The sequence below is a fragment of the Octopus bimaculoides genome, chromosome 5, assembly GCF_046866305.1.
Source record: "Octopus bimaculoides isolate indiv1 chromosome 5, ASM4686630v1, whole genome shotgun sequence".
NCBI lineage: Eukaryota > Metazoa > Mollusca > Cephalopoda > Octopoda > Octopodidae > Octopus > Octopus bimaculoides.
Window position 1 is genome coordinate 6,254,754 of NC_142932.1, and position 15,704 is coordinate 6,270,457.

Below are 15,704 nucleotides of genomic sequence, written 5' to 3' on the forward strand. Positions count from 1 at the left end.
CTTTTGTTTTGCATTTGTACAAGTTGGATCCAAGTCTCACCCAGAGACCTCAAGAGACAACAAGTTAGAAGTTCATGTAGGTGTTATGTCTAGGGTACCATATATTTGGATTTGTACAGTTTTGTTCTAGTGAATGTTTAAGAAACCATGAGAAAATTATGTGTTTGTTTTAAAATTTGAGATCACATAGACAGTATTTTACGTAGGATATGGGCAGTTCCCATGGGCACTATCTTTTGAACTTCAGCCATTTTGGGGTTTCCTGGTATGTGAGCTAGGTAGTAATCAGCCCGTTTCGCTGTCATTCCCAGGGCACCTATGACAATAGGTATTGTTTTCGTCTTCAGATTCCACATTTTGCTAATTTCTATTTCAAGATCTTTATATTTGCTCAGTTTTTGGTAGGTCTTGACAGATACGCTTATATCGATTGGGACAGTCATATCAATGAGGAGGCATGATTTTTGTCTGAAGTCTTTCAGTATGATGTCTGGCCTATTTACGTCTATCTTTCTGTCAGTTTGAATGGTGAAGTTCCAGAGGAGTGCGATGTGATCATTTTCAAGTACTGGGGGTAGTTTGTGTTCCCACCAGTTTTTATCATGGGGCAAGTCCAGGTTTTTGCATATTACCCAGTGAATATATTGTGCAGCTCTGTCATGCCTGTTGAGATACTCTGTAGGCGCAAGCAGACTGCACATGGAGACAATATGATCGATGGTCTCATTTTGTTGTTGGCATATACGACATAATGGGGAGCTGCCGTTCTTTAATATGTTGGCCTGGTAGTTGTTTATAGGTAGGCATTGATCTTGGGCTGCTATGATAAACCCCTCTGTTTCTGATTTCAAGCCAGAGGCCATTAGCCATTGATGGGTAAGGGCTTTGTCAATATCTGCGTTATTCGCTCTCTTTGGGTATTTGCCATTGAGAGGTTTTCCATGCCATTTTTCAGTCATAATATCTAAGGCAGCAATTTTAGCACGGGTTTTGAAGCGCTTAGCTTTTTCTGCAGGTGTTTCTAGTTCGTCTAATTCTTGAATTTGTTGCAATTGGAATTCACTTAGATATTCCTTTGCCTGTTTTGTTACTGAGTAAAATGCTTTCCTGCTTTCATGTTTTGAGACAAGTTTTAGCATCCAGTCCTTAGAGTTTTTCAGATAGGTGTCTAGGCCAATTGTGGCTATCTTCATTGTTAATGCCAGCTGTAGAAGTCCACGGCCTCCCTCTTTTCTTGGCAGATAAAGACGTTCTATATCTGCCTTAGGGTGGTACATTCTATGCATTGTCAACAGTTTTCGTATTTTTCTGTCAACATTACATATTTCAGTAATTGACCAGTTAACGATATTGAAACTGTAAGTCACGACTTATTATATTATTATTATTATTATTATTATTATTATCATCATTATTATTATTGTTATTATTATCATAATTCAGTAGTCTTATTTTTATCACGTGCTTTCACTACACCACCGAGCGCAGCTCTGTGTGCCTTGGGTATGTGCTGTGGTTTGTTGTGATGCTCTTATTGTTACTGCATTGAAAGTGTTTTACGCAGCATGTGTGCAGTGTCTAGTAGTGTTTTTGTTATGTATTTGAATATTTTTTATCATACCTAATGCGCCTATCGTGATAGGAATTGTTTGTTTTTAGACTCAACATTCGATATTATTATTATTATTATTATTATTATTATTATTAATATTATTATTATTATGTTGTTTTTTTTTCTTCTTTCTTCAAATTTTCTCCCATTTCTCGCCGAGTGTTTTCCGTACACCTAGGGCAGAGAAACGTTGTATGCATTCCCTATTTACACACGCAAATTCACAGGTAAAACATGTATTTAAGAAAAAAAAAAATCATGAATGGATGTTGTTTTCACAGCGATAATGCTCTTCTCAGTACATGAGTCGTTCCAGTTAGCACGATTTTTTGCACTTCCTGTAGGGATGGTAAGCCTGGTATCATTTTCAAATAGGTTTCAGTACCTTTTTTTATCATTCCTAGAGATCCTACAATCACTGGTATGGTAGTCGCCTTGAGGTGCCACATTTTTTCAATTTCTATTAGCAAGTCCTTATATTTACTGATCTTGTCAAATTCTTTCGCCGCTATATTATGATCAGAGGGAATTATTATTATTATTATTATTATTTTCTTTTTACCACAGGTTTTGTTGGAGCTCCTGGAGTCTTGCATGCGTAGCGGGCTTACTGCCTGCAGCCTACGGTATCAAGCTATTCGTTCTTTTCAGCTATCTAATACTTTCCTGGTTATTCTGGCCGTGTCAAGGGAAAAGTTTTGTAACAGTTCTACTGGGAACTCTTTTCCAATTTCCTTCATATTCCTCTTGATGCCTTCTGATACTGTTCCCAAGGATCCAGCAATAATTGGCACTATCTTCACCTTCTTTATTTTCCATAGCCAGGCTATTTTGTACTTAAGAGGGTTGTATCTATTTATCTTTTCACCTTTCTTCTTGACTATTCGTGGTCAATGGGGCATTCAAATCAACTATATAGCATTTGTGGTGCACCTTACCCACCACCATTAGGTCCAGTGTGTTATGCTCTAGCAACTTATTATCATTATTATTATTGTTCAGTAGTTTTGTTTTTATAACGTGCTTTCACTTCACTACCGAGCGCAGCTCTGCGTGCCTTGGGTATGTGCTGTGGTTTGCTGTGATGCTCTTATGGTTACTGTATTGAAAGTGTTTTGCGTAGGATGTGTGCAGTGCCCAGTAGTGCAATTTTCTGTATGTATGATTATTATTATTATTATTATTATTATTGAGGCGACAAACCGACAGAATCGTTAACACGCTGAACAAAATGCTTAGCAACATTTGGTCAGTCTTTATGCTTTGAGTTCAAATTCCTCTGAGGTCGACATTGCATCTAATCCTTTCGGGGTTGATAAAATAAGTACCAGATAAAATAAATATCCCCTTCCCTGAAATTGCTGTTCTTGTACTAAAAATTAAAACCATTACTATTATTATTATTATTATTATTATTATTATTATTATTATTATTATTGAGAGAGCAGTGCATGCCATCGAAGTGACACTGGGGGTAAAATATACGAAGCCCAGTATACCCATCATGACTACCCGTCTGATAAGGATACACCAGGCACATGCATCACAACCATATGTGCGCTACATGGTGATATTATATCAACATAAACCACGCATGACCTTGCAGGTGGGCCCAGTTAGAATTTTCTTCAAGTTGAGTAACCCATCCCGCTTAAAAGGTCCCTGAATAAGAGTTCTTTAAGAATGTTGAACAAAACATCTATGTTTCCAAAGGTGAATTATCCAAACCCCAAAGAATTCCTCTCAACACATGGCTATGATGCTCCCCCACCACTTCTGCTCGTGATCAGAGATGCACATATCGTCAGCCACTAAGGGACATGCTCAACTGGTTAAAGTCAAGCAGCTGACAAGCAAATCTGTGGAACTGAGCAGATATTATCATCATCATCATTATTATTTGGTGGTCAGGACTGTCGTGGATTTGTGGGGTTTCCACGAGCAGTCCTAAGAGGTCTCCCTCTTTTGGGGGAATTTTGTTGTTATAATTGATTGTCTTCATTGTTTATACTTTCATGTAACCCCACATTCTATTTGTTCTGTGCTGTCCACAATGTTTTTTTAATGTAAACCCTTTGTGGTTAATAAAGAAATGATGAGGATAACAATAATAATAATAATAATTTCTTTATTTCTTTATTGCCCACACGGGGCTAAACATAGAGGGGACAAACAAGGACAGACAAGGGGATTAAGTCGATTACATCGACCCCAGTGTGTAACTGGTACTTATTTAATCGGTCCCGAAAAGATGAAAGGCAAAGTCGACCTCAGCGAAATTTGAACTCAGACCGTAACGGCAGACGAAATACCGCTAAACATTTCGCTTGTCGTGCTAACGTTTCTATAGTAATAGTAGTGATAATAGTGATGACATAGATTAGAAGAATCGGTTGGATAACTTACAGAAATGCTTTGGTTTTAATTCAATGAGTTTCTGCTGAAGGCAAGAAGTTCGTTTCATCACACAAGGGTTTGTGTAAAGGATTCCATCGGATCCGCATACGGTTGAATCGTGGCTTTTTTGTTCCTTCGGATCCTCATTTTCTTTCTTGCAGTCGAAATCACAGTTGCATTGGAAGTCTTCTGAGTCATGATCACAAACTCCACCATACTTGCAGTTATATGCATTGCACTGGTTCTCTAACATGAAAAGAACAAAGATGATGTTAAAATATATATTTGGTAATAGGAGGAATACATTCTCCATAAAGTAAGCCACAATTAAGCGAGGTATTTTTCTTCAAAAGTGCAAAAGAAACATATATGCATAAAATTATGTATCATATTGGGTCTACGACAATAGACCCATATAATTTCATAATATGGAAGACAAGAAGGAAAAAGCTGACTTGTGATATACATTATTACTATACTCATGCAAACACATTAATATACAATTATATAAAAAAAAATTAATAACGACTTGATCTCCAACTTAACGTGGAGGTTGTGTTGAAACACAGAATACTGCGTTATTTACCTTGCGAGGGTCTCTCCCAAGGACACATGGTGCATAAGAGCACACGTAGTTATATAGCTGACAGGCGACAATAGTGCTACGGCCGCCAGAACAGCAAGATCCCGTGATTTCAGCCTGTTGTGAGTTTCTTAGTGATAAATGTCCAGCAGCGCGATAACAACCGAATCTCACGTCAACGATATAAAGTATCTCATTGACTATTCAGGCACCGGTGTTGCAAATAGCCAGTGTCTAATTTTTTAAAAATAATTCATTGCGACAGATGTAATATTGATACCAAAAAGTAACCTTGAGATCCAACATAACGATATAATCACATGTGCTTTTATGTATCACGAGTCATTATGACAGAATATCTCGAGATAAATCACGCAGTATAACACACGCTGTCGTTATTAATCTCTTTTTAATAAGCTCACTGGCTATTTGCTATGCCAGTATCTGAATAGACACTAAGATTCAATGGAATCAGCATGTTAATTGAGCTTAAACGATTTCCGAGAACGCTATATTAACCTGCCCAAATTACTGCGCTTAGCTAATGTATAGCTTCCGTATTCAATATATATATATATATATATATATATATATATGGCTGGATTGAGTACTTTTTTTGATCCTGTCAAGAAACTAATATACAATATACATATATACACACGATGTATATGTTTATATATTATATAATGTATAAGTGTATATATGTATATATATTACACATACACACACAGACATATATGTATATACCAGATTAAGTACGTAAATGTGAAATAAGACTGGAAAAATAGTACTCGAATACCGGCGGTAGAGTAATATGCTTTATTATTAAAGTTGTAAAAGCATCACATAAAAATCACCAAAAAAAAAAATGCTACCCAGAGCTTCACATTCCCGTTCATCGGACAGTTTTGATTCTCGACGGGAACGTGAAACTCTCAGAAGCAGTTTTTTGTGATTTTCTTGTGATGCTATTGTAGCTTTAATAATAAAGTATATTTATATATATATGTTTGTTATTTTTATTTTTATATTTTTATTTCCTTCCGATACAAGCAAAACACAATGAGTGGCAGACGCACAATGTACGAGCGCACCTTTGATGCAAGTCTGACCAAGTGCCAATCTAATGTTTAAAACTGTGAGTTTTACATAACTTTTCACATGGAACTTTTACGTGAATTGGCATTTTAAAGAGAGTTTGTAAAGAAACAACTGTAACTAGTCATTAAAGTCGTGACAAATACATATATATATACACACATATATATATATGTATATGTATATATATGTATATATATATATATATATATGTATATATATATGTATATATATTTTTATATATATATATATATATATGTATATATACTTTTATATATATATATATATATATATATATATATATATATATATATATATATGCATGTATATATATATATATATATATATATATATATATATGTATATATATGTATATATGCATATGTATATATATGTATATATATGTATGCATATATATATATGCATATATATATGTATATATATGTATATATATGTATATATATGCATATGTATATATGTATATATATATATATGGATATATACTTATGTATATACATATACATATATATGGATATATATATGGATATATACATATGTATATATATATATATATATATATATATATATATATATATATATACATACATATGTATATATATATATATATATATATATATATATATATATATACATACATATGTATATATATATATATATATATATATATATATATATATATATATATGAATATATATATATGAATATATATATATGAATATATATATATATATATATATATATATGAATATATATATATATATATATATATATGAATATATATATATGAATATATATATATGAATATATATATATGAATATATATATATATATATATATATATATATGAATATATATATATATATATATATATATGAATATATATATATATATATATATATATATGAATATATATATATATATATATATATGAATATATATATATATATATATATATATATATATGAATATATATATATATATATATATATATGAATATATATATATATATATATATGAATATATATATATATATATATATATGAATATATATATATATATATATATATGAATATATATATATATATATATGAATATATATATATATATATATGAATATATATATATATATATATGAATATATATATATATATATATATATATATATATATATATATATATATATATATATATATATATATATATATATGAATATATATATATGAATATATATATATGAATATATATATATATATATATATATATATATATATATATATATATATATGAATATATATATGTGTATCTATGTGTACACTGGCACACACAACACATGCACACACGTTTTGTGTATCTGCACACGCACGCAAACACACACTCACACACACAAACACACACACACACATACACACGTATAGACACTCGCACACAAGCACAAAGTGTAGAATCAATAAACACAGAATGTGAGTCTTTATATACCGTTTAATTTCATAGAGAGGGCGCGAGAAAGAGAGTGAAACGAAGTGAGGGTTAGATTACAAGTACTTGAGTGAGAGTGAAAAAAAGGAGAGAGAACCGTAATATGTGTGTGTGTGTGTGTGTGTTTGCGTGTGTGTATATGTGGGTAGGAGAGAGAGAGAGAGAGAGAGGGAGGGAGAGAGAAGAAAGAAAGGGAGAATAATGCAATTCTTTTATAATGAGTAATTACTCTAAAACGTTTCTAATTTATTGTTTATTCAATTTATAAGTTTTCTTTTTATTCTTTCATATTCCTTATAGGCACTGTTGAGCTTCTGTGAAAAGTGACGTCCTTCATACATACATGTTTGTATGTATGTGTGATGTGAATGCATATATGTACACAGAGTTCTATATATATATATATATATATATATATATATATATATATATATATATATATATATATATAATTATATATGCACGTATATGCATAAGTTTATATATACATATATATTTTAATATATATATATATACGTATAAGCAAATATATAACACATATATATATATATACACATATATTTATATATATGTATATATGCATATATACATATATATGTAAATATATATATATATATATATACATATACGCAGATATATATATATATATATATATATATATATATATATATATATATATATACATACATACATTTATATATGCGTGTGTATGTATGTTTTTTTGTGTGTGTGTGTGTGTGTGCAAACGTTTTTACGTTGTTATATATATTACAAGACAGATCACATAGCATATGCACGCACATTGAATCATATTTTTCTTACACAGAAATATCTACGTGAACAATACATTAAATACTCTACAATATATCGACACATACGCGCTTAGCTTTGTTGTCTGTTACGTACATATACAAACATTAATTATTTTATCATTATAGCCACACGTAATACATGTAGACACATACACACATCTACGCATATATAAACACATCTCTTTTCTTTGTTTTAAAATATACACACACATTTATATACAAACATATATTGTTGCCTTGTATTGTCTGTTGCCTTGTATTGTCTGTTGCCTTGTACTGTCTGAAAGTATTGTAATTAAACGGTCTAATCTCAAAATTACGCATACTCATGTAATTACTTTCTAATCGTTCACAAGTTAACATATTTATAGATTTGTTGGTGTTAACATAATTAATATAGGAAATATTTGGAAAAGCTAACTAGAAATATTTGCGTGGTGAGATAAAACGATATTAATTAATGACTAATATTTTATTTATTTAGGAACCAACAGGAGACAACTTCGACCTACCTCGTAAGTCAAATATAAACTTTTCTATTGTTATCGTAATAGTGTTACAGGTATAAGTAAATATACAAAATTATAAGTAGATCAAAATGGAAGACGGGCAAGCAAAACATTTGGCGTCTTTCGAAGATATTTATAACGCCCAATGTTTTGCATGTCCGGCTTCCATTTTGATATATTTATACCCGCTGAATCAGGTACCGCCTTTAGCCATCTTGGATAGGCAATTTCAACACCTCATTCCCATTTGCACTTCAAGCCGGAGTTTTAGTAGCAAACCAATCTAAGAATTTATTGTAAATATCTATTAGTATACGTCAATACATGTATACTACTTGCATCTCTAAGATTATAAGTATGTATATGTTTGTGATGAATATAACACAACTGTTTCACATCAGTTATCAGACTCACAATAAATCCAAACTAAAACTGAAGCGGCGTTCAAATGACATTTGGTACATGTTTAAACAATAAACTAATGTTATTAACTCCTAATCGTGTCTGATTAAGGTTCAAAATCGTTCTAGCTGTGTCAGCCTATATTTACATATTTTCTTTTTTTGTGTGCCTTGAGAGAGAATTAGAGCTACTATTTCTTGACGATCCAACGACCACGTAGAAGCTCTACTCGTTATTGTTTTTCAGTACCCCAGAACAAACGTAATCTAAATTATCTTTGATCATAGATATTCCATACGTGACAGTCCTATCTTTTTAAAGTATCTGGAACTACATAACCTAAACTGCCCTTCCCGTCTTTTATGAAAGCACTTGTGATTTAAGAGAGCTCTAGGTTTTGTATCGCATGTTGGCTACCGAGCCATGTAGAGGACTCCTTTTTATGATTCAATACGCTCTCTCGTTTGCTCGTTAGTTATACAGTTGTGAATAGTATACTAGTGTTTTCAAAGCTGTAGCTTTCTTTAGAATTCTGTAGTATTCCCCAGTATCTCACAATGTTCCCCAGTATTCTACAGTGTTCGCCAGTCTCCCACAGTGTTCCAGTGTTCCACAAAATTCCAGTGTTCCAAAATGTACCACAGTATATTTAACTACCATATTCTACAGTATTTATAACTGCAGTATCCCACAATATTTCACAATATTCTATCTGTAATATTCCACAGTATTGACAACTCTGTATTCCATAGTATTCCAGTTTCTATTACTATATACTCTCTAGTATTTCACAGAATTTATAGTAGTAGTATTCCACAATATCTATAATTGCATATTCCACTATACCTGTAACTATATTCCACACTATCCCACAGTGTAGTCACGGTGTTCCTGAATAAAGGAGGCATGAAACATTGTCAAATCTAGCCCGAACTGAAACATTCCACAGTTTTCCACAGTATATAAAGACTGTAATATTCCATTGTATCATTGTAGTATTCTTCAAAATTTGTTGCTGGGTGATTAAAGCCGATGGACGTTGTCTACTTGGACATCGGATACAGTGAGATATTAATGATAGGATAACAATGTTGACCCTGTCGAATGTGATCCGTTGCCATACCAACTCCTCAGCCAATTCCGACTTTCAGTTGTAACTAAATAACTGCCCATGAAGTTATGTATTATTTGTTGTGGTATCTATTGTGTATGGTGTATCAAAAATAGGAGAACATTAGGAGATATAAAGTAACTCAATTAAAAAGGCAAAAACAAACAAACAAATAAACCCCAAAACCTCAGAAAAATCCAACCCACCATCTCTCTCTGAACATATAATAATTTGATGCTATACAAGAAGAACAAAACAATTAAGCTGATTCATAAACGACTTCCAATTTTTGTTCTTTATTTGAACATAAAATGAAAACAACAACAAAGAAACAGACAAAAAATAAACAATCTGAAGTTATTTATGACTCAAGTCAATATTATGGGATGTAAAGAACAAATATTGATTCCAGTTGAAAATATAATTATATATATGTATGTATACATACATACATCATATATATATATATATATATATGTACGCACATACACATAAAATAAAAATTTAAACAAAATACTTTGTAGCAGCTTTGGAATGTACTGGTATCATTGATGCCAGTACGAAATTGATTTCTTCGCGAAGACAAAATCCGATGATCGTATGCAGTATTTGTTACATATTTAATGTGGTAGACAGTAAGTCGCTTGTTTTCCGTCCCCCATTCCTCCTCTCTATATATCGTTCTATCTCTTATGCTCTTTCTTCTACCTCTTCCCACCACCTTCTCTCATTCTCTGTCCTACTCTTCTTTGAATTGCAGCGGACATTGTTGGAAACTTCTGAAGACTTTCATAAATATGCAATCAGATCCGAAGTTGGTTATGTTTTTTTACTAGTAATTTTAAATTTTATAATTACTTTTTATCCTTTAATAAAAATGCATGCAGGGTTGAATATATTGCATGTATGCATGTGTATATGGATATATAAATGCATTTATGCACGCACGTTTGCATGTCTGAATGTTCAGCTACGTGCATAAATGAATGGACGCATATATATTTGTATATATATATATCAAAGAGTATGTTCGTAGCTATGAATGTATGTGTGTAAATATGCATATATATATATATGTGTGTATTTGTGTATGTTTGCATCTGTCTGCGTGTATGTATGTATGTACTATGTGGGCGTCTGTCTGCTTTTCTGTCCGTCTGTTTGCCTGTCTGTCTGTCTGTCTGTATGTATGTATGTACGTATGTCTCATTCCTTTTTAGCTCTCTCATTCTAGAACTTGTTTTCAATTAAAAAAGAAAGCTCTTTCACTAGAATTTAGAGAACATCAATAGTATACATCTACACCTTGAATTTTAGAAAAGTCTTGCATATCTACCCAGTTCCACTTACTTAGCGACTTTGTAAAATACAAGTCGGTCATTTTTCTTTGCCTGAAATCACCAGCTTTCTGTTCTCGGGCTATTAATTAAATACCACAATACAATCAACTGCTCTAATGTTTACGTATATAGATATGTATGCACGTTTGTATATAAGCACACGCGCATATACACTCACATATATGTGTGTGCATGTGCGTGTGTGTGTGTATGTGTGTGTTTGCGTGTGCTTTTCTTCGAGAATTATTCTTTTATTCTTCTACTTATTTCAGTCATTGAACTGCAGCCATACACCTATAAGGCATCGTTTTGAGGAGTTTAGTGTATCAGACCGACACTAGTACTTGTTGCAAGCCTAGTTCTTGTTCTTTTGCTATCTTCTGCTGAACTGCTAAGTTACTAGGACGTTAGCAAACCAATATAAGTTGTCAAACAGTGAGACACAAGCACAGATATATAATTTTTCTCAGAGTTACGGCCTATGAGACATTGGGTTAAGACAGCTCTAAGGATATATATATATATATATATATATATATATATATATATATATATATACATACATACATATATATGTTGTTGCTGACATAGAGTAACGAAGCCTTTTCTTCCTTCACTTTTTAGAGAGGACACTTGCTAGAGAGGCATAAGCCAATAGGTTTGGGATATGACGATACGCCGTAAAGTTAAGCGCTTTATGGACCTGAAACCCGGAGTAATCTCATAAACCGGCTTTATCTAACTTTATATATATATATATATATATATATATATATATATATATATATATATATATATATAGGTATATGTGTCAGTGTATTTGCGTTCATGTAATGTATGTACAAATCACTTTAGTACAGGAGTGCGAAGGCTCGTGGCCTTGTGGATCAGGTGTGGCATTGATGATCGTAAGATCGTGCGTTCGACTCCCGGACCGGGTGGGGCATCGTGTTCGTGAGCAAAACACTTCATCGGACGTTGCTTTGCGATCCCTTCGACATCTGACGTGTGGAAATCACAGTTTCGGATTGAATCTAACTGAGCGGCACCTTGAGAAAATGACGTCTACTATAGCTCCGGGCCGACTAATGCCTTTTGAGTTAATTTGGTCGATGGAAACTGTATGGAAACCTGACTTACGCACACACATATATATATCTTTATGTGTGTGTGAGTGTGTGTGTGTGTGTGTGCGCGTGTGCGTGTCTGTATGTGTTCATGTTCGTTGGTTTGTTCCCATAACTTAGCAGTTCGGAAAATGATAAAATAATTACCAGATATTTTGAAAAGTAAGTTGTGGGGCAAATTTATACCTTCAAAAATGATCAAAATTTCTTCCCGATCCATAGGCTCATAAGGACGGTTTCTCGGATTCTGTGGTTTATATATCTCCACCCACCTGCGCGATGGGACTTCGAGCCGTAGCAGGACTGCACATTTTTACCAGCAGCGTGGACTGGAACAACGTGAAGTGAAGAAGACAACTCATCGCCCACCCCGTCCAGGAATCGAAATTACAAGCTTACGATCGTAAGTGCAACACTCTAATCACTAAGCCATGTGCCTCCACACCTGTTACACTTAGAATAGCACAATAGACATTTCAATAATTTTCTACATGGATGGATGGTTCACTACCTGTTTCGACGATGAACATTCAGTTGTCCAGCCAACTGAATTAAACTGTTCTTTGAATTAGCAAGTGACTGAGCATTTTAGAGATACGTGTAGCCTTAACGTAATTCTCAAGCAGAATCAGCGTGGCTTAGTTTTTGATAAGGCATTGTCTTTCGAATTACATGTGCCATTCATCCAAAGTGCTTGTATCCAGTTCTATTTATCTAATCTCACTCACAAGATATGGATCGACCTGATGTCATAAAGAATTGAATTTTCTCAAGTTGTGATGCGGTGAGATCGAATCCGGAACATCTTGGTTCAGAACCCCAATTCTTGAATATTTATTTTGTCATAACGCAGATTTTCTATATACATTCATGCATACGTATGCACACACACACACACACACACACACACACACACACACACACACACACACACTCAGACACTATGTAAACGGCCTTCCCACCTAACCAGCGAAGTGACATGTTTCGAAAGATACAACAATGCGAAGAAGTGCATAGTGACCAGCAGTGTTTAAGAACATCCGATAGTCTGGTCGATACTTTCGAGTTCTTTTACAGGGCTTAGGAAAGCTGAAGGACCGCTGCAATAAGTGTGTGAATCTGAGAAGGGAATATGTTGAATAGAATCATAATTAGCTGATCCTCCTGTATTTTCTTTTACTCAAAGCCGGGAACTTTTCAGCACCCCTCGCAAACCATGTACATATGATCATGTGCATTCATTCGTTTGTATGTATAAATGAATATGCATGTATATATAGGTGAAGTATATTTGCCACTTAAATGTGGCTGACCCCTAAGGGTGGATGTTACTGTTGCTTTTAGCCCCAGGAGAACATCTCCTCCAGCTGGCTATTGACACACATCTGTGTCCTGACTGTATTTGCAAAGGGAAGTCATCCTTCCCATCTTGATCTGCGATACGTACGGACTCAAGTTTCTGGGTATTTACCCGTTCTCAGCGTACGACAATCGCCGACCTTCGATGCGAAAAATGTCCCGATGCAAATACATATATCCTTTTTCCAGGATATATATATATATATATATATATATATCCTTAGTACCCTAATTGATCAAACTTGTGACAAAAGATATTCTGGCTATGACCATCCCATGTTTTTGTATATGAGGGAATATACTGTCCAATATATCCTGCCTTTTCATTAATATAGTAGTTTCTGATTTGAAGGAGAGTTTCTGCAACTTTCTTCGAAAAACGAGCGACTATATTGAATCTTCCTTTGCAGATTATTTTACAAGCATACAAAAGACTACTGAAATTTTCTCTACAAAGGTTTACTCGTTTTAAATTTGGGGCGGTGTATCCTATGGACCTTGTTTTTTGAAAGGCGATACAAATTGAGGATATTTTAGCTGCTTTTTGGAGCTGTTTTGTTATATTGTAATGTTAATGTAATGTAGTAAATGAAATTATGAATTTTGTTTTGCTTACCTCCAGAACCCGAACCAGATCCTGATAATTCTTCATCTGAAAAGAAAATTAAAATTATTGTTATCATCATCATCATCATCATCATCATCACTGTCGTCGTCAACAGCAATGTGAATAACAAAATCAAATGTATGTGGAACACTAACACAAATACGGCACTTGTTGTCAATGGATCTCTCTGTCATTTCACAAACATTACAGGCATAAAACATTACTCCACCAATTTAATGAAGCATTCACAATGATATAAAAAATAAAAATGGAATTAAATGTGATAGACATTATAAATCACCCAATAGAAGCAGCAACTCAAGTATCAATTGAAAAAAAAAAGTTTTATTAAAACATTCATAAAGGAAACTGCAAGCAAAACAACCTTCGAGCAGAATAATAAAAAAATACAATAAAGACAATATAGAAAGAAATACAAGAAGAAATGTGATTGCTAGAATGTTTCAAACCCCAAAGAAGCATTCAGAAACATCACACAGAAAGAAAACAGACCTACACAAAATGTAGAAAATTAAAGGAAAACCTGGAACTCAAAGCAGTTAACAGAAAAGAAAAAAAACACTTCAACAAGTGAGGTTAAATCACAAAGAATAAGAAGTTTTAATAGAAATAAAAAGAAATATCGATGCTGTTACTACAGCAACATGCTTCAAGAGGATGAAAAGGACTCTACAGAGAATTAAGCAGAAAGAAAATGTAAGTGGAAAAATAACCTCTTCAAAATAAGAAATATCTGACCTACGAAAATATGTAGAATAAAGTAAATGAAATTTCTTTCAATGACAATAAAAAAAAAGGAAAGAAAAAAGGATGGCGAAAGTATATTATGTATTTCATTAAATACAATATAAAAATGAATAAATGTAATAATCTATAACAGGAATGTGGTATTCGGAGGCTAGTAGATTGGATAAAATTCAGAATGTTTCGTCAGGAATATATTTATGCTACGTGGCTACATTAATCAGAGTTTCAATTCCTAAATACACTCGCGACCACCAAATAAATAAATAAATAAATAAAACCATAGGTGTGGTTGAGTGGTAAGAATCTCGGTTTCCAACCATATGGTTCCGGGCTCAACCCGACTGTATGGAACCTTAGGTAAATGTCTTTTACTATAGCTCCGGGACGACCAAAGCCTTGTGAGTGTATTTGGTTGACGAAACTGAAAGAAGTCCTACATACATAGATACATACATACATACATACATACACACACACACACA

At 33.0% G+C, this 15,704-nt stretch overlaps 1 protein-coding gene across 1 annotated transcript in view; it reads right to left on the minus strand.

Annotated features, from left to right (window-relative positions):
- LOC106884390 (uncharacterized) overlaps positions 1-15,704 on the minus strand; it is a 647,954-nt gene that overhangs the window by 62,036 nt on the left and 570,214 nt on the right. The window contains exons 4-5 of the mRNA XM_052967971.2: positions 14,464-14,499; positions 4,019-4,255 (exon numbers count right to left, since the gene is read on the minus strand). Of these exons, the coding sequence (XP_052823931.1) occupies positions 4,019-4,255; positions 14,464-14,499 (273 nt within the window). The remainder of the gene's footprint in view (positions 1-4,018; positions 4,256-14,463; positions 14,500-15,704) is intronic.